General features: G+C 40.3%; 1 protein-coding gene across 7 annotated transcripts in view; it reads right to left on the bottom strand.

The window, feature by feature from the left end:
* The window catches only part of gnal2 (guanine nucleotide binding protein (G protein), alpha activating activity polypeptide, olfactory type 2), a 74,078-nt gene that overhangs the window by 29,994 nt on the left and 25,092 nt on the right, over positions 1 to 18,992 (bottom strand). For 6 of the 7 annotated variants that reach the window (XM_025052487.1, XM_025052488.1, XM_025052490.1 and 3 more), the window contains exons 2-5: positions 14,527 to 14,599; positions 12,088 to 12,142; positions 11,843 to 11,962; positions 6,164 to 6,261 (exon numbers count right to left, since the gene is read on the bottom strand). In XM_025052487.1, the coding sequence (XP_024908255.1) occupies positions 6,164 to 6,261; positions 11,843 to 11,962; positions 12,088 to 12,142; positions 14,527 to 14,599 (346 nt within the window). Of the gene's footprint in view, positions 1 to 6,163; positions 6,262 to 11,842; positions 11,963 to 12,087; positions 12,143 to 14,526; positions 14,600 to 14,903; positions 15,738 to 18,992 lie in introns of those variants that run through there. The other variant, XM_025052494.1, reaches the window with a different exon arrangement.

Below are 18,992 nucleotides of genomic sequence, written 5' to 3'. Positions count from 1 at the left end.
CACACACACACACACACACACACCATAGATCTACAACATCTGAAACAACCAGAGAACATTCACACACTTCACTGTCAGCTGGGGAAAAAAAAGTCATTAACGACTACAAATACATTTAAGGCCTTAAAAGAGGTGCACAGAAATGACAGACAATATCCTTTAGTCCATACTGTGGACTACGTTTACAGCTTTTCACCACAATAAGCTGTGCAGCGGGCGGCCATTGCTGTGAGTAGGTCAACAATGTCAACAGTTTAGAGGTATTTTAATATCAGAGGACAAGACAGAAACATAAATTATTGTTGGATTTTTTCCTGTAATTTTTTTCTGTTACAATACAATACAATTTATTTAATACTTTTGTTTACTATTTCAAAGTTCATGAATTCTTGCTAACTACAGCAACCCTAATTCTAGAAGCATTTCACAACTCGGAGAAACAAAGGTGAAAGAGCCTGGACCAGGGACACATGGGCAGGTAGACAAGACTGGGATCCAAACCTCAGACGTTCTGCTCCACCAGCTCAGTCAGACTAAGTCAGACTAAGTCAGGCCACACAGACGACAGAGGTTGATGAAGACGGAGTCAAACTCAGTCTCCAGTAGATCAGACTCAACAGTTTCACTCAAAACCACTTCTACTTCATGGAAATATCTGTCTCTCTCACTCACACAGACACAGATATTCACACAGACACTCACACAGACACTCACACACAGACACACTATAGTGCCCCCATTGATTATTTTCCAGTCAGCTGACACCGGGGTCATCTGATTTCAGCGAGTGACACAAAGGTTTTTGTTAATCCGGCCTTTTATGATACTCTTTATGAATAAAGTTTTTATTTTATTGAGTTTATTTAAAATGATGTTTTTTAAGTTGAGCTGTACATATTTAGTTCTGGTGTTAAAAGCCACCATTTAATGATAAAATTGTATACATTTATATATATTATTTTTATTAGTTAACAGAACAACACCAAAGAACAAGAAACGACTAATTTTATTAAATAATATTATGGTTATTATTGTAGTTTCAGACTTGCAGCTTCAAACTTTCTGTGCAAATAGAAACTTCAACTTCAGCCCTAAACTGGCTGAAACAATACAGTCCATAAAGGTTTCAAACTATTTCAGATGCTGCTCTGGCTGCAGTGAGACAAACATCCCAGTGGAAAAATCAATTTCTCATGCATTAAAAATAACTTGATAACCAATCTGAGAAAGAAAGAAAAAAAAAATCCTGACAGCAAAATACAAGTGCACAGATGAGTTTAGACACGTTAAGAAAACCCCCAGACCTCGACTTTAGCCCATGCTGTTGTTTGCATATCAACTCAGCTCAGAGATGAAGAAATCAAGCAGCTTATGGGTGACAGGAAAAGAGCAATGGTGACATGCAGCCAGTGTATAAATATCACTCTCCGGGGCTAAGAACAGGCTCCTTATTGAGGAGAGCCACTGTTTGTAAAGCGTAGCCCCTCTGTTTCTGCAGGCCCTCGAGGGGCCTGAGCCCGCTGACAATGCCCGCCATTCTTACAACTTTACAGCCCCAGATGACTGTGTCAGCGGCCCGCAGGCTGAGGACGGAGTCCCGTGACCAGCCCCGTCCTCAGTCCCGGCCCACGACGAGAACCAGCCCCGTCTTAAGGTGTGTACATCCCAGCCCACCGTCCTGGACTCCTGCAGACCTGTCACAGCCGTGTTCCATCCTAAAGACTTTACACATTTCTGCACTTTTGTCTTCACTCGTCAAAACTAATTCAAATGTTACATTTCTGCACTTTTGTTTTCACTCGTCAAAACTAATTCAAATGTTTGTGATGCAGAAAGCATCCAAGACGATATATGGGAGAGTTTCAAAAAAATGATCAAATTATGTTTATTATAACTGAAACAATACTTTTAACTGTTTATTTAATTTGTTGTTTTTTTTCCTGCCATTTTAACCAATATGTTTAACGGTTTTCCACAACCGAGGTAGGTTCCATTTTAGAACATATATCATTTTCCATTGTGAGACATATGTACATATGCACACACACACACACTTTATATATAAACAAATTATTGCCGACTCTGCCACTATTGACATAGATGCACAATAACATTCTACCTGTTACTGTTATTGTACCCTAAATAATAAACATCCCAAAGTGTCTCAACCTGCTAGGCGGCACTGGGTTTATTATAAACATCGTCTGAGGTTATTAACGTCCGTAAGTTTAACACCTCATAACGTTTATGTGCTAAACTCATCGGCTAGCTCTGCTAAAGATGGCCTCGTTCTCATTACGGCGCTGTGGGCAAAGCCCAGCATTTTCCTGCTCAATGTACGGTGTGTGTGTGTGTGTGGTAAACAGAATCAATGAACTGTGACAGGACGACGTTTCTAAAGAGTTACGGTCGGTCGTGATGTCATGCAAAGTCATGTTTGAATAATGACCATGGCTCAACGGCAGTGTCTCGCTATTTCCAAAATGAAAACGACTTCAGAGAGGTGATGTTTACATACACTTAAATGAGTCCAAATATAGTGGAGGATTTTACAGGCTCTCCTGTCATAACTTCACTTTAAAAATATCTCCATGTTTCACCTGATACAGACCACGTTCTCATTAAAGGACGAACCCAGATATTTCATTTTAGGTGCAACAACCAGACTCCAGCTCCAGTTTCCTTTCCATCCAGGCCAACTTTTTTCCTGCTCCCGTCTCTTACACCAGCCACAGTACACACCACGGTACACACATTTGCATATTTGTAGCTACATATATCTTGTACAAGTTTTCCAGCAGAACAGAACAAAGGTAAGGATTTGTACATGGATTCTGTAGATGACAAATCTGAGGCACCGTGTTGGAATTGTCCGACTTCGGCCCAAAATAGCTTTGAATCAATCCACCGGCAGACACGTATCTGTGCTCTTAAAAAGTATAAATGGTCAATGCACAGGGCGGATCAATGGGTGACAGGATTTCAGAGGCATCAATATGGACATACTCTTTGACATAACAAACACGATGAGTTACTGTATATCAAGTCAAAAATAGATTACTATTAATTCATCTGTGGCTGATTTTGTGTCATTCTAAATATTTATGCTACTTACATCTATTCTGAAAGCATGTATGAACAAAAAAAAAGACTTGAAATAAAACAACCTACAGTAAGAATTTAATTCTGGAGTGACACTGCAGTTTGTATTTAGACATGAGTCAACTTTCACTTCTGCTCTGTTCACATGTGACCAGTCAGTATGGACGACAACCATCAGCTGAAATCCTAACCTGTAGAGGGGGCCCTGGCATTTTTACGTCAGACTTTATTTCTAATTTATTGTACGATCTAAACAAAACAACATGAAAATAATCATTTTAAAGTGACTAAAGCGACTCCTTGCCATCTGTGAACTTTGCTTCTCTCCTTTTAACACACTTGGCTGCTGAGTCTGTCTGCCAGCAAACAATAGGTGTGTGTGAGAGTGTGTGTGTGTTGTGGGACCTCTGAACACACACACATACAGTGGTCTGCTGCCATGTAGGACAGAGTATCTACAAACTCCCTCCATCTAAAGAGTTCATTCAAAGGTTAAAACTGAGAGAGAAACGAAGTGAGAGGTGAGAGGCCACGACGTCCCACCAACTCCAGACACCAACACAATTCAAGCAAAAATAAATAAATAAATAAAAATAAATAATATTAATTTCAGTAAACTTCTTCAAAACAATGGAGACCAACAACCACCATCTGGTACGGTAAATGTACAAACACACAAATCTGCTTCAACTTCCATATTTATAAAAAAATAAAGTAAAAAAAACCCAGCTTTACTCACAACGCCAACGAGGAGAGCAGATAACAATTACTTTTGTAGTTATTTAGGACATGAAATATATGAACCCATCTGTGGTCCAAATATGATGGATGGAAAATGTGGGGAAAAAAAACAGACAAGGGCATTTAAAGGACAAAACAGATAAAAAACAAAAAAAAAACAACGGTGAAAACAGAGAGAATGAATGGAAGAGTGAGTTACTTCACGGTCTCAGACTGTGTCAAATGTACAGAAAGTTTCCCGACCAAAGTTCAAACATAAACACACCCTATCAGGAGAAACGCCATCTATAAACCACCAGCCGTCGTTTGTCTACGCTGAGTTCTGTCACAAAGTTTCCAGATTCATTCACCTGCTTTAGCGTTTCTCAAAGTGTTTTAAAACTGGTTTTGGAAACACCTCAATAAGATATGATTATGACACTGCAAAAATGCCTCTCTCTCTCTCTCTCACACACACACACACACACACACACACACACACACACAATCCCGCCTTACATTTTGTGCAGCAGAACTGCAGACAAATGCAGAAAGAAAAGAGAAGCAAAGACAAAACACAGAACCCAGGCTGGAGCAGCTCCACCTTAGACATTCATGTGACTCTCCAACCATCACCTGACTCTCTCTCTCTCTCTCTCTCTCTCTGTCTTTCTTGGAGGCTTCTTCCAGGCGCAGCAACCTAGGAAGTCTAAAGTCTAAGAAATTTACGTCCAAGGCAGAGAAAAAACACATTCAGGAAAAGGAGATGAACTACTTGGTGTGTTTGTCTACGTGCTGTACCATCTTAAATGCATCTTAAATCTACACACGTGTAACATTAGCTCACAGATAGCTGACAACAACACACTGATAAAGTGAGCCTTTGACCAAAGCCTTGGTGATAACACTCACCCCACTGCGATGGGAGGAGACAACCGCCCGCGGGCCGTGCCACCGAGTCTCGGCCATACACATGGCTTCATATTTACATGTGAATGCAGAGAGGAAGCACAACGCCGAGAGGAACGGACTTATCATTCTGCACATCCAAACTTTCTTTTACAGACAACAGCAGCGTTCAGGGGCCCGAGGTCCTGAAAGAGCCACTACCAAACAATCTGGGTCATCAGTCTGTGGTCCTTGCCACACTGCACTTATCAGAATTTCATAACCGTAGTATCTTAAGTTTGATTGTACCTAAGGAAACTTTTTATAAGTGTTTGATAAATAAAATCCTGACCCACATAGCATGTGTCCCAGCAAACAGAAGCCAGAACTGATAGTTGTAGTTCTTTCTACAGGCTCTTTTTTTTAACCTCCACCACTGTAATCTATGCAAGTTTAATGCTCAGAAAATCAACGCAATTCCAGTCAATTTAGCAGTTAAGCATTTCGATACAATCTAGTCGCCACAAATTGACAAAAAAAAAAAAAAAAAAACCAATACCAAGAAAAACAAAAGGGGGGGCCAAAAAGCTCGCACCAACTTTCCCTTAGTGTAACATTAGCTCACAGATAGCTGACAACAACACACTGATAAAGTGAGCCTTTGACCAAAGCCTTGGTGATAACACTCACCCCACTGCGATGGGAGGAGACAACCGCCCGCGGGCCGTGCCACCGAGTCTCGGCCATACACATGGCTTCATATTTACATGTGAATGCAGAGAGGAAGCACAACGCCGAGAGGAACGGACTTATCATTCTGCACATCCAAACTTTCTTTTACAGACAACAGCAGCGTTCAGGGGCCCGAGGTCCTGAAAGAGCCACTACCAAACAATCTGGGTCATCAGTCTGTGGTCCTTGCCACACTGCACTTATCAGAATTTCATAACCGTAGTATCTTAAGTTTGATTGTACCTAAGGAAACTTTTTATAAGTGTTTGATAAATAAAATCCTGACCCACATAGCATGTGTCCCAGCAAACAGAAGCCAGAACTGATAGTTGTAGTTCTTTCTACAGGCTTTCTACAGGCTGACAAAAAAAAAAAAAAAACATCCATATGCAGGAAGACATACAGTGGGGTCCAAAAGTCTGCGACCACTTTTCCATTACACAAACGTTGCTCGCCCTGCCACACCCAGAGTAAACACATCTCAGCCATATTCATGTATGGCATGACAGCAGCACATCCAGCAGAGCTTTACCTCAGACGAGATCATCAGAAAAGCAGGTGCATCAAAGTTTTAAGGATTCAAAAATCCTGATCGTCATCCTCTTAGGAACCTACAGCTGCACAAACAGTCGCACTACAGCGGTAGCTTATGAGCAAATCATCTGCGGCAAAGCTCATTATCACACAGTCAAAGGTATATGCTGTTTAGATTTCAACTTACTATTGTGCGCAGTCGATGAGCTGGTACTCGTTGGATCTCTCAAAACATGCCTTCACTCCTTCGTCGTCCCACAGCTTCTTTGCGTGGTCAAAAAACTCCTGCAGAGAAGGAGTTCAAACGGTTAAGGAACAGAATCAACACAAAGTTTCTTCCTGCAAAAACAGAGCACATTATAAATGTCACGTGGGCACGCCCCACACTTTGGGAACCACTGCCGTAGATGCTGACCAAGTTCATGTTCATTTTTCCAGACAAGCCTGAACCTTCCATAATTCCAACACATCCACTTCCTGTTCATACGTTATCCTTCAAACTGCTCATCCTAAGCTGTTCCTCTCATCTGATCTACAGTACAAATTTCAGTGTAATTTAAAAATTAAAAAGCAGAATCAAACAGGTGTTTCAAGGCACTCATCTTTCCTTTTTTTTTTTGCAACTTTTCAAAAAAAAAACCGACAGGAAGTATCGTAAAACACACACGGACACACACACCCTGTTTATTACGAAACTGTTTGTTTACAGCCATCTTTGCAGGTGTTGTCTTTTTCATCCCACACCCCTGGTGTGATACAACCACGGCTTTCCATAGTGTTCATTACAGATTACTCAGAATTGCTCCATCTCGAACCTTTTGAACAAGCAGAAAAACGAGTTTTAAATCTGGACTAACAGGTACCGGGTTCCAGGAGTGTGTGCAGCTTCCTGGAGTTTGTCAGATTCGGTAGGAAAAAGACCTACTGTGAGTCAAAACCCAAGCTCATCTGAAGAGAGTCGGCCAGAAAAAAGGTAATGATATGTTAAGGTAACGCTAAAATAATATAAATATTGCAAAGTATTTACATCTCAGGACTGCAGACAAAACAGTCTGAAAATACAAAAAAAAACAAAAAACAAACAAACTTGAAACTATGAACTGGTTGGTTAACAATAGCACAGAGCACACGCTGCTCTTTGGAGCTGTGGCCCTCTGTTGTGAGAAAACTTAAACTTAATAAACTGATAACTACTCTGAAATAAATGGAAGCAACTGAATGACACAATCACAAGTGTGTTTCTGTTGAAGTTGGACCACCACTCTAGATTACCGTGGTTACCCTTGACACACAACATGGTTGTTCACTACAGGTATTTGAACATTACCCTTTTTTAGATTTGTAATAATTATGACAACTATATATTCCTCCGTCTAAATAAAAATACATTCTAAGCTGGACTCATGCGACGACTGACAGTTCAATGTTTAGTTTTAATGTAATCCAGCGCTGACTGTTGAACAGACACTGAATGATAATAAATAAGGCGGACAAATATAGCCAACTGCCTCGCTGTACAACATCCATACATAATCCTGCTGCTGTAAAGGACTCCACACAGAGTCGGAGCTTCAGCTGACTTCCTGCTCCTGGACAATGGGGAGCATTATGAGGGGAGCGGGTCTTATCAATGACTTTGAGACATTTTCCAGGCCTCACTGTATGCCCCAAACAAAGAACCTGATTGGGCTAACATCTCTAGTCGCCTTGTGTGCGCGTTTTTTTAGATGCGCTCCTCCTCTGGCCTGGGACCACCACATGACTCTCTGCACTCAGCACTGGCTCTGCGATCTGACTATACGGAGAGGGTGAAAATAGCCCCGAACCAGAGAAAGAGAGAGAGAGAAGAAGGAGCCTGATAAATGATCACATGCTCCTGGAGAACTCCTCTCGGCAGATCCGGTGATTAAGTTCAACATGGAAGAACTCCACTGATCCAGTCGACAGAGGAATCTCACAGAGACAGAGAGGGACGTTGAAGGGCGATTACTTTTTTGGGAAAAAAAAAAAACATAGCGTGTTAGTTAAAAAAAATTATTTGACAACCAGGTTTAAGGTAGCAGCTTTGTAGCAGTTCACCAGCAGCACTAAACCCTTTACAAAGAAAGAAAACTGGGCCATATTTGCTTTCCTTCCTCTGTTTGCTTTCATTTCTGATACAGTCAGATGTTGGAGTGTGAGTCAGCTTCAACCACTCATCAGAATCTTCTACTAAGATGTTTTGTACCTGGTCACAGAAGGGTTTCAAACTCCCAAATAAACGGCCCGACAGAGCTGAGACGCACTGGGAGTCGACGGGAGGATGAGGGAGAGAGGATGGAAGGTGCAGAAATAAAAGGAAGGCCGTGGTCCTCAGGGCTCTTTTCTACAGAGGCGTGTGACACTGGGACTCTGAATAAATGCAGTGTGTGCTGCAGTGCCCTACAGAGGAACTGATAACACAGAAGGAGACCAGAAGGGAATTTGCTTTAACACAAGCTTTTTTAACTCTTTCCTCTGCTATTTTCAGTTCATCTAGACTTCATCATCAGCCATGAAACGCTGATTCTCTCACGGCTGTGTTAAGACTGATTCAAGTTTGTAGTTGTGTGGATTACAGCATGTGTGTGGGAGTGATGTAGGGTTTTATTCAGCCTGTTGATCATCGACTGGCAGGATGCAGAAATGTTTTTAAAAAACAGGGTTGTACAAAAAGAATACTGATATCTTCAAACACAAAGTCCTACGTTGACAGAAAGCTAGTCCAGCGTCTACCTCTTCTGTCAAATGACCAACATCCACGGCTCTGGGCTGTGTCTGTTTTTCCTTTTTTTGATACTTACGGAGCATGAATTTTCAAATTTGTCAGAAATTTTTTTTGATACTTCATGAGACTGAGCATGAATTTTCAAATTTGTCAGAAAAAAAAAGTCATGCCTAACATACTGCTGATACTGAACATCACATGATCCTTAATAATGAACACTCTTAGAGCATCTGATGGAGAAGACTCGTGGTACAAGGTGAGCTCCGTGGTTCACAACAGGAGCCTGGACTTATTTGAATTTGTTTTACTGGCTGTTTCATTGAGTGACACAATGAAACAGCCAGTGTTGGGTGGCGAGCATAGTTCTGCAGTGGCATTTGTTTCTATTTGCATAGATAGCTGTTTGTAATCTGCCCTTTTTCCCCATGAGCTCCATGTGTTTTAATGGACATTGTCACGATGAAGCTCAGACCTACATTAACTACAAAATGAGAAGAAAAACTTGTCCCTCACGAAGGCTCAGAGTCTGTGTGAGGGAGTGCAAGTTGATCAGGTTATAGGAGGGCGGAGCCAAATACTATAAAGCATTTTAATTGACCAAAAACTGACTGCATAACTTGGCACCTGGTTCAAAGTGATGCACGCCACACCATTAAGTTGTTACATGCGTCAATACGGGACAGTTTTAGCATATTTGAATTCTGGATTTTTAGATTAGAGCAGCATTTTATTCCTGTTAGCAAGCAAGGCAAAAAATGTGGGTTGGTAAAGAAATCTGACCCAAAATCTTTAACATATTTGGATATATTTGGCTCAAGATTTTGGTATATATTATATTATATGGATATATTTGGCTCAAGATTTTGGTAGAAGCCACAACACGCCCTTCTTTAATGTGGTGTTGTTTGTTTCCTGATAACGTCTCAAGTGTTTTGGCACACAGATAAAGCAAGCAACCACATAGGACAAAGCAGCATTTCTGTCAAGTCACCAAATCTCTTTTTGTCGGGAAATGCGAATGTGAAAACTTCATTATGTCATTTTGACTTTACGTACATTTTTGAAAAACCTTAGAGCCTTTAAATTTGCTACTGTACAAATGTTGACCTGAGCATAAAGAGCACGGTTTCGTAGCTTTAGGCAGTGGTTTTTCCAACGTCCAACATTTCCGTCCAAGGTGTTAAAAGACAACTGGGCCACCCTCCTGTCCGACACTGACCCTGTACATGCATTTACACAAAAGGACACATACACATGCACACATAAACACAAACAGCAAAGTAGTATAGTGTTAGTATTACTAATTGCGTTTTGCAGAAAGCTGCAAAGTAAGCAATCCATAACTCTGCCAAAAGTAACAAAATATTTCTGTTTCTTCCTTTAACCCAAACTTTAATTCTCCCCCTCACACCTGCATCAGTAGTCATTCTCCTCCCAAACTGTGTGGTATATTTTTAAATCTAAATCTAAGCAAAAGGAAACACATATTTGCACGTTGTAACTCTTAAAAGTTGCTGCTCCACACTTCCACTGTTTGCCTGACTGTAACAGCAAACTAGTTTGCAGTGAAAACAATGAAGGCTGCCTTCGCTGTCATTCACTTCCTGATTGGTCAATGGGTTTTAAGTTGTCTGAAAGCTATAAATAACATTTCCACCGAGTTTCAGTTTCACTTTTTCTGTTTCTTGTTAGCAGTACTTTGCAATATTAATAAAAAAAACCTGTGGAGGGAATCAGCTCTGCCTTTACAACAAGCCTATTCATATTTGGTGTGTCTGAATGATCACATGACACACATTTGAAGCTGATACTAAAAAAAATATCCTAGTGTGACTGCAGCCTGGGAGTAAAACCTTAGGAACGTCTTATTCAGGTGATTCACACGTCAGATTCCTGCAGGTAACGTCTGCCAACGTTCTTTAGAGGAGCAGTATGTGTATGTACACAGCACACACACAAACTACTACTAAAACAAATGTGATTGCAACACTTTTTCTCCACAGCTGCCGTTTGTTGCAGGTTAAGAAATGAATGACCTTTGCCTCGCCGTGACATCATCTGCCCAAAAGTTTCCAGGTGAAATGTGCTCACACTTTACAAATTGGCGCCAACCGGTGAAAGACACAGGTTACTGATTGACTCGCAGTATCGAGTATCACGCCTGGTGGCGCTAAGTGACAATGCAGCGATGACAACGATGGCACCAGTGAAGTCTGAGCCCGACGACAAGCGCAGAGGCTCCAGACACAGACGTGTTGTTCCCACTGGCCTGGGAACTCAGAGGCAACGTTCCCCGTGGACCCGGACCACCACACAACACCACATCAGCACAGACTGCTGCTGCGCTGTTACTGTTCTCATTCTACTTCCTATCAGGAGTTCTAAGACTTGCTATTATAAGACATTTAAATAAAAGCCACATACAAAACTAACTTCTACCAACTAAAAGTCCAGAACTCAACACCTGCAGTTGGTGAATCAATCAAACGAACGTTAGCTGAAACTTTCAACACATTCAAACCAGAAAAGTAAAAATTCCGATCAATTCAACCAGAGAAAACGGATCTAATAAAGCTCTAAAACTCTCCATATCTTCCATGAAAGAGCACTCAACTTTGTGTTTATCTATAGCTTAGCATACATTTATCATTCCTGTTTGACAGATCTACATAACCAGTGTCAAACAAGGAACACTTCAAAATTATGTAAAACATTATCTTCATTTCCAACACATGACCTCACGCCACTGAGCAGTTGATCATATACAGAAGAGAATCCACAAACACCACACTGGCTGCAACTCTGAGGGAAAATAAATGTGATTTTAAATCACAGGTTACTGGACATTTTGCTTCCAAACTTTAGAATTAAAAGTACTTTACTTCTTTACTACGTTACTACTTCACAAAGACCTGCTTATGTAACAAATAAAAAAATAAAAAAAAGCATCTCCAATAGAAACAAAGCTGCATCGGTAAAAACAAACGCTTTTAGCCTTAATAAAACAGCAAAATGCTCTCACCACATACTATCCAACACCCACACAAACACAAGAACAGAAAAAGCACATTCCGGTTCATGATTCTTGCAAAAAAACACACACTCAAATCCACATCTTACCTGTGAATAGTCAAAGTCCGAGAGAGGTGCTATGCTTTTGATGTATTCGATTCTGAACTGGTCCTCTGGGTTGGCTAGCGGGACAGGGGGTATTAAAGTGCTCATCGCAGACACTATAGTCTGTAAGGCAAAGTTGTTGAGAAAAAAAGAACAGAAAATGTATGCTAGTGTGAACACAGAACAGGAAATGATTTGGTTTAAGGCACTGATCAACATGAAGGGAACGACCGGGAAAGAAAACTCACCACTATGGCATCCTTCACGTTTTTCCGAATATCTTGAATTTTCTGTTTCTTTTCTCTGCAGTGTGGAGAAAAGAGTTGTGTGAGCTAGTGGTGAATCAAATATAAACACTAGACAACATACAACAAACATTACATACAACAAACTGTATAGTTGCAATGACTTGGGAGTATTTACCAGACACTGACTTATTCCTGAATGTAAAAAAAGGAAATGGCATTGGATATGATCACTGGTTTAAATAGTACATGCAGCTAAAATTGTTTGTTTTTCTCTTTAAGCTGTTTACTGAGTAAAAAGTTGTCTAATGTTTCAGTTGACCCAGAACATTTCTGAAACACCTGCCATGTCTTATATAGTGTCTCTGATCCTACCGTCAAAAGGCGACATGTGGATTTTGGATACTGCATCATTTCACATGATTTTTATAATTTTTTTTCCCTTAAAGAAACTGACAATAGTTTGAAAACACGAGGCCTTGGCGGAGGTTTTACTTCTTTAAAGAGCGCTTCTATGAGGTTCGCAGACTGGCTCCTGTTCTGAGCCTGTTTAAAACAGACCACTGCTAAGATCAATGCCATGCCAGGCCTTCCAGCAAAACAAATCATCAATAGGCCTGTGTCGATCGCAACCTTTCACCCTCTCACATACGAAACAGGAAACAGTGAATTAATTGGCATCTGTGTGATAGTGAGAGTCTCTCATATGACAACAGCGCAAAACAGACAGGGAAACAGTTGATCCTAGGAGACGTCAACGACAGTGTCCCAACAAACGCTCCACAAGTTACAGATTTTACAAGGTCAGAGTCTTGTGCCAGTAGAATTTTCTTGATGAGATCTAGAAAAAGTCATTTAACAGCAGGTCAATGTGACTTGACCAATTATGAACTAAATACTAATTCATAGACACAATCTCTTCAATACCCTTTTCTCAGGCACTGTAGGAAACGTGGCTAATGTGAAAAACCTTCTGTTTCATTTGTTGGTTTTTCTCTATAAAATGTGTACATGGAGCAGAAGAAACACAAAAGGTTATTGATCTGTAAGTTTGTGTTTGACCGTTGATACTTGCAGAATCTCTGTTGATATGTAATAAACTTAATAAACTTATCTTTATTTGTCATTTGTGTCCCTTTAACATTAGCTGTGTTACAATTACAGTTAGTTGTTACTATGTTATTATAATTGTGTGCTCTACATACAGTAGCTGGTATTTTTATGCTGTATCTCTGCTTCTGAGTCTTCTTTAGATTTACTGGTCCAGTATCTGGGTTTTGTCTCCTTTTTCTTTACAAAAAAACTCTACGCAAGTCGTGTGAAGTACAAAACCCACTTCCAAATAGTCTCTCTAAAATGAGTAACATCCAACATCCAAAGGGCTCCGTAATAAGCAGGCTAACCGGTAATAGGTGTGGTAATGGTATGGTTATCAAAAGGCTGCCTTCACCAGAGCCATGTTCTGGTGAAGCAAGGATGTGCTGCAATCCAACACAGGACACATGTCACAATCTAAAGGTAACGTAATGAGCAAAGTGTGTTCTGCTGTCTGATAATCTTACAGCTCAGCTTCTACTGGAGAAAAACTGAACATCAGAACCTATGTGCCAGAAACCAGCCAGACGGTTACCAGCAAACGGTGCAAAAGTTTTGTCATTTCACGGGGCTGCGTCATTATTTTGAAGGTAAAGCTTTAACTGTGAAGTCTGTGTACGACAGTGTCATATGCTCTTTTCCAGGAACTCCAAAACACTATTGAAAGTGTGATCATAAGAAAATGTCATGTGACCCCCTCGTAAACTTGCCTCTTTCCCAGAGGCATAAAAGTGGTGGGACATGACCCATCCTTGAATACACCTCTGTCAGACACTGCATTTATACACAGTTTCAATTCCCAGACCCGTTAATAGCTCATTTACTAATTAGTCAGAATCCCCAAATGACAACAATATAACGTAGGAATAATCAGTGCATTAAGCATTCATATAACCAAAAGCTACAGAATTATTATTCATTTTTACTGGACTCTGAGACTGTGCATCAGCCGCTGTGGGAATGAGGTTCACAAACGGTTAGCAGCCATACAGTGTATGTACAGTAACTTACATATTTACTGTTGTTTTTTCTTTAGTGTTAGAACAGTAAATGGTAATATTTTATTTAATGATATAATGAGAAAAGGCCCCCCCCCGCCCTCGCTCCCCTATCTCAACATTCTAGATCCGGGCCTGGGAGGAAACAGGGAAGGAGACAGAGGGGAGAGATATTAGCTGCTTTGCATGGGATACTGGGCCCAACAGGCGCTGCAGTGCCTGGGGAAAATCCATTCAGTCTCGACTGTGGTACAACGACACTGCTCGTCGTGTAATGGGAAAGACGTGAGAAATAATCTGAAATATAAATGTTTCTGAGCCGCGGAACGTTGAAGTGAAAAGCACTCACTCTGCGTTGAAGCCGTTGACGTGTAGAATCCTCATCTGCTTCACAATGGTGCTTTTTCCGGACTCTCCCGCACCTTCGAAGACACAGCAGAGAGAAATAACACAAAATGTCACCAGGATTAGCACAAAAGTGGTAGTGGTGGGGGGACATTTTGGATTTTCTACCCCCACCCCCACCTACAAAAAACAGTATTTTTAAGGCAAAGGAAGGCAGCTAATTGTAGGCTGTGGTGGAGCTTCGCTTCCATCAATATCCACCCCCATGACATATTATTGCAAGCGCTGTCAAATGAAGCGACGTGTTCGGTAAACGAAAGGGATTACATTTAGCTTAGCTTACATTTCACACAGCACCGTGACACCACACAGCAGCCTTACCCAGTAATAGGAGCCTGTGCGTGGCTTTATACGCTTGTCTTTCCTTCTGTAACTGTTTTTCTATCTTTTTATTCGCCTCTCGCTGTGCCTTTTCGTCGATGCGTTGATCTTCAGTCTTGCTGTTGCCCAAACAACCCATCTTCCGTCGCCCTAACCCTTCCTTCTGGAATCGTAAAACTGTATATAATGGCGTATCTGCACAAAATTAACGCCACAAAAATGGGTCTAATGTAAAATAAAAAATAGAGGGGGGTAAATCTCGTCGAGGCTTCTCCGTCGTAGGGAGGAATACGTTCCCCGTTACAATTCCGCTTCAGCCGCAGCCGATCGTCATCCACAGCGCCTGCTAGTTCACAAGAATGGCGACACGGCGAAAGACAGAAACAAACACCCCCTCCCGAAAAACACATACAAATAAGAACCAAAAAAGGAGGAGAGACAGAGAGGGTTTTTCGATTTCTCTTAATCCAGTACAATGTTTCCTACCGCGGCTCCAACCCCTCTCTTCTCTCCGTATTTTTTTTCTATGTGGATTTCTATCAGCATTTCTGCCTCTTTAACTCAGCACTGCCTCTCTCTGTGGCACCAGGAAGTAGCCGGGGAGCGAGGAGGAGGAGGCGGACGAGGAGGAGGGAGGTGGGGGTGTAGAAAACAAACGTACCCACGTTCAATCGTAATACTAATAACAGCGAGGAAATATTTTATAACCTGTTACAACAATAAAAGGTGAATCGCGTGAGACTAAGCGAAAACATTACACTGTGACAACAAATAATTTAATGTAAAACAATTCAAGTGATGATGAAATATGTTTTAAATTAATAAAAAAGTATTTTATTGTTAACTCTAGACTCCACCAACCTCTACATAAATGTGGGTTTACTGTACTCATGCCGCCATGTTGGCTCACCAGGATTTGATACTTGTCCAACGTGGATTTCATTTGTATTCACGAATAAAAATCACAAACCTCTTTCACTTGTCCAACGTGGATTTCATTTGTACTGCAAGTTTCACGAATAAAAATCACAAACCTCTTTATATTATATATATTAAAATATTTAATATTTATATTAACATTGGAGGTTGCATGTATGCACATTTTAAAAATAAATAACTGAAAAGACAAAGGTCATTCATTGAGATATGGCACACAAATAACTAACAGGTTGAGGGTGCAGTAAAACACAGGTTTTTATAATGTCAAGGACACCATTTTTTCTGCTTGTTTCTTTCTTTCTTTCTTTCTTTAGTTAATTGTTTTTTCTTTCGTTCCTAAGTATCTGAAAGCTTCAGGGTGGAATTGTTGTCCACTGCAAGTTACCTCCTGTAGGTGGCAGTATTACAACTCACTAATAATTTGGCGAAGCTAGGTCACAGGGGAGAATGGCTTTTTTAAAAATATTTTTATTTATAATTTTATGGAGTAAATGTACAAAAATGTAATGTTTGATCATGAACAAACTCCCCACACAGTGTTGAGTTCAGTGTAAAACAAAACGTCACTTGTTACTTCCGTTTTTCATCCACATTTGCATAAATATATGTGTAGTACACAGAAGTGTCTCCATGGTATCATTTTTATGTTACATAAAGTCCTAAAAAAGTATGTGTAGTAGAATATGTTGCTAAATGTTGTTGCAACATAATACACACTACACACTAGCACGTAAAAATATAATTATAATATTTATGACTATTATGTCATGAACTGATGCTTTATAAGAACAAAATATAAGAACAAAATCTTACTGTGGTATGACGCATGTATTCCACTATTACTATACTACATTTAATAGCATAACCATGAATGTATTTGATGGAATATCCAGAATGAATAGCAGAAAATATCTCAACAGTATTCACACTGTAACTGTAACATACTACCTTTACCAGAAGGTAGTATTACTACAAAGAAACACATAAAATCGTAGATGCCGACATAAAGATGCAGTACTACAGATAGACCCAGACAGGTTGTACATAAACTACAGTGTAGTACTGCAAGTCATGACATTTAGCAGCAACTGTTGCGAGTACCGTCTGATATTTCCGGCTACTTCTCACAGTCAGACCGAAGTGAGACGTAAACCTGGCCGACCCGACTTCGGACTCTCCAACTGAGACTACACACAGTATGCAAATGTGGGATGGAGAGCAGAGCAGAGAGGATGCTGCCTGGTCACAGCATCACACTGAGGAAATGATGGGCCAAATGTTTCAATGTTAAAACTGATGCTTCTAGAAATTTCACATATATAATTTTTATACATATATATATATATTCTGACCGTGCTGTGCATGTATAAATTACAGAAACATAGAGGAATACTGTTCTGGACAACCATGAATTACTTTTTATGTAACATGAAACAAAGGAGTGCTGTTACTGTCTCCTTTATGCAAACCCAACGCAAATACCTAATATCATGTAGTAAAACGAGTGCAACAAAGTTGTACATGCAAATCAGGACAGGGACCGTCGCCTCACCTGTATTGTGGTGTGAAAATAGCACCAGCCCCACCCCTCCCCGACCGAAGCCTCACAAATCCTGCCACCCCACTTCACAAGGCAAGGTCAAAAACACTGACTGTGCCCACATCGCCCTCTTGTGGTCCAAAGCAGAATTGCACACATGTGGCAAACGTCAGGTCTCTGTGAACGTTACACTATCAAGCTGTGTTGCGCAAATTTGTTTTTTATTTCAAGGATTACGGTTCGATTTTTATAACTTTTTATATATATATATTTATGACATTGATTTCGTGCTTTTGGGGACATGTAGTCTTAATAGGAGCCAAGGCCAAAATTTAAGTTTGCAAAACCTCATGAACATGTGAACAGCAGTCAGGATGAAGTGTGAATATTCATGAAGAACGATTGTGCAGTAATGCAACCCATTGGATCCAAAACCCAAAAGAAGGTGTGAGGGAGGTCAGCAGCAGCGGTTTAGTAGGAGAGACACATTGTATATTTTGAAGCTTTAACCAAATAAAGGTCAGGGGCCAAAACCAGAAAATGAAAATGAAAAAGCTACAGATTAACCAAAAGGAGCAAATTAAACTGCACTGAATTTAATAATCATTAAACTAAGTCGAGGATATGCCAATGTCTTCCATCAAACTCTTTCACAAACAGATAAAGGTTAGAAATTAAAATAGATTGAAAATGAACAAAAGATAGTTTATGAATATACAGGAAACGTTTAAATCATTTACCCAGAATAACTAAAAAATAGCCAAGCAATGAGACATTTAATAGAAAAAAATAGGTCAATGTTAACCTTTAGTTAAATACAGGCCAGAAATATATAAAGTTATTCGAAAGACTTTTCATAAAACTGACCTGGAAATGATCCAAAATGCACATGTCATAGGGGGCGCTAAAATGCCTCTGTAAACGTGAAAATACAGCAGTTCTGTTTGTTTGTTGTTGTTTTTTTTAATCTAACGCAGATATTTTTAGTAGAACAAAAGCAGATCTCATCTGTAAAATGGCAGCTGCACTGCGTTCATCTGGGCTTCCATGATGTATAGATGCTTTTCTGTTGACTCTCTGTAATAATTGCTGTTTCATAAAAACATCAGCCGTACACCGATACATTACCTGTGTGGCCTGGTGAAAAGAACTCTGGGGCTAAAACCTAAGAATATCTAACACTGAAAATAGCCCTTTTCTTCTTCACTTATTTACAGGCTCTGGCTGTAATTGAAGCGTGTACCGTACAAACAGGGCAAACATCCAAGTGATATCCAGATAAAATTAGCCTCCTTCAAATCTTTTTTTCCCCTTAGGCTAGAAAAAAAAAGTCAAATCATGGAGATCAGCCACAATCTCAACATCTTTCTAAATAAAGTTTTATTTTAAGATGGGACTCCTCTTGACAGTCCACACTGTGTGCCCCCCCCCGCCCCCTCCACCCCCACACATCCCATACCAAAATTATAAACATGTCATTAATTTACCGCCCAGTGTATTCTTGAGGACTGCATTTGCCGGGAACAGTTTGTAGCAAAGTTCAAAGCAGTCAAGTCAATGATAAAACCCATTCAGACAGAAGCAAAGTTCACTGAACTTCACATGTATTT

Source organism: Cynoglossus semilaevis, chromosome 20, assembly GCF_000523025.1.
Source record: "Cynoglossus semilaevis isolate Cse_v1.0 chromosome 20, Cse_v1.0, whole genome shotgun sequence".
NCBI lineage: Eukaryota > Metazoa > Chordata > Actinopteri > Pleuronectiformes > Cynoglossidae > Cynoglossus > Cynoglossus semilaevis.
This window is presented reverse-complemented; position numbering and strand designations above follow the sequence as displayed.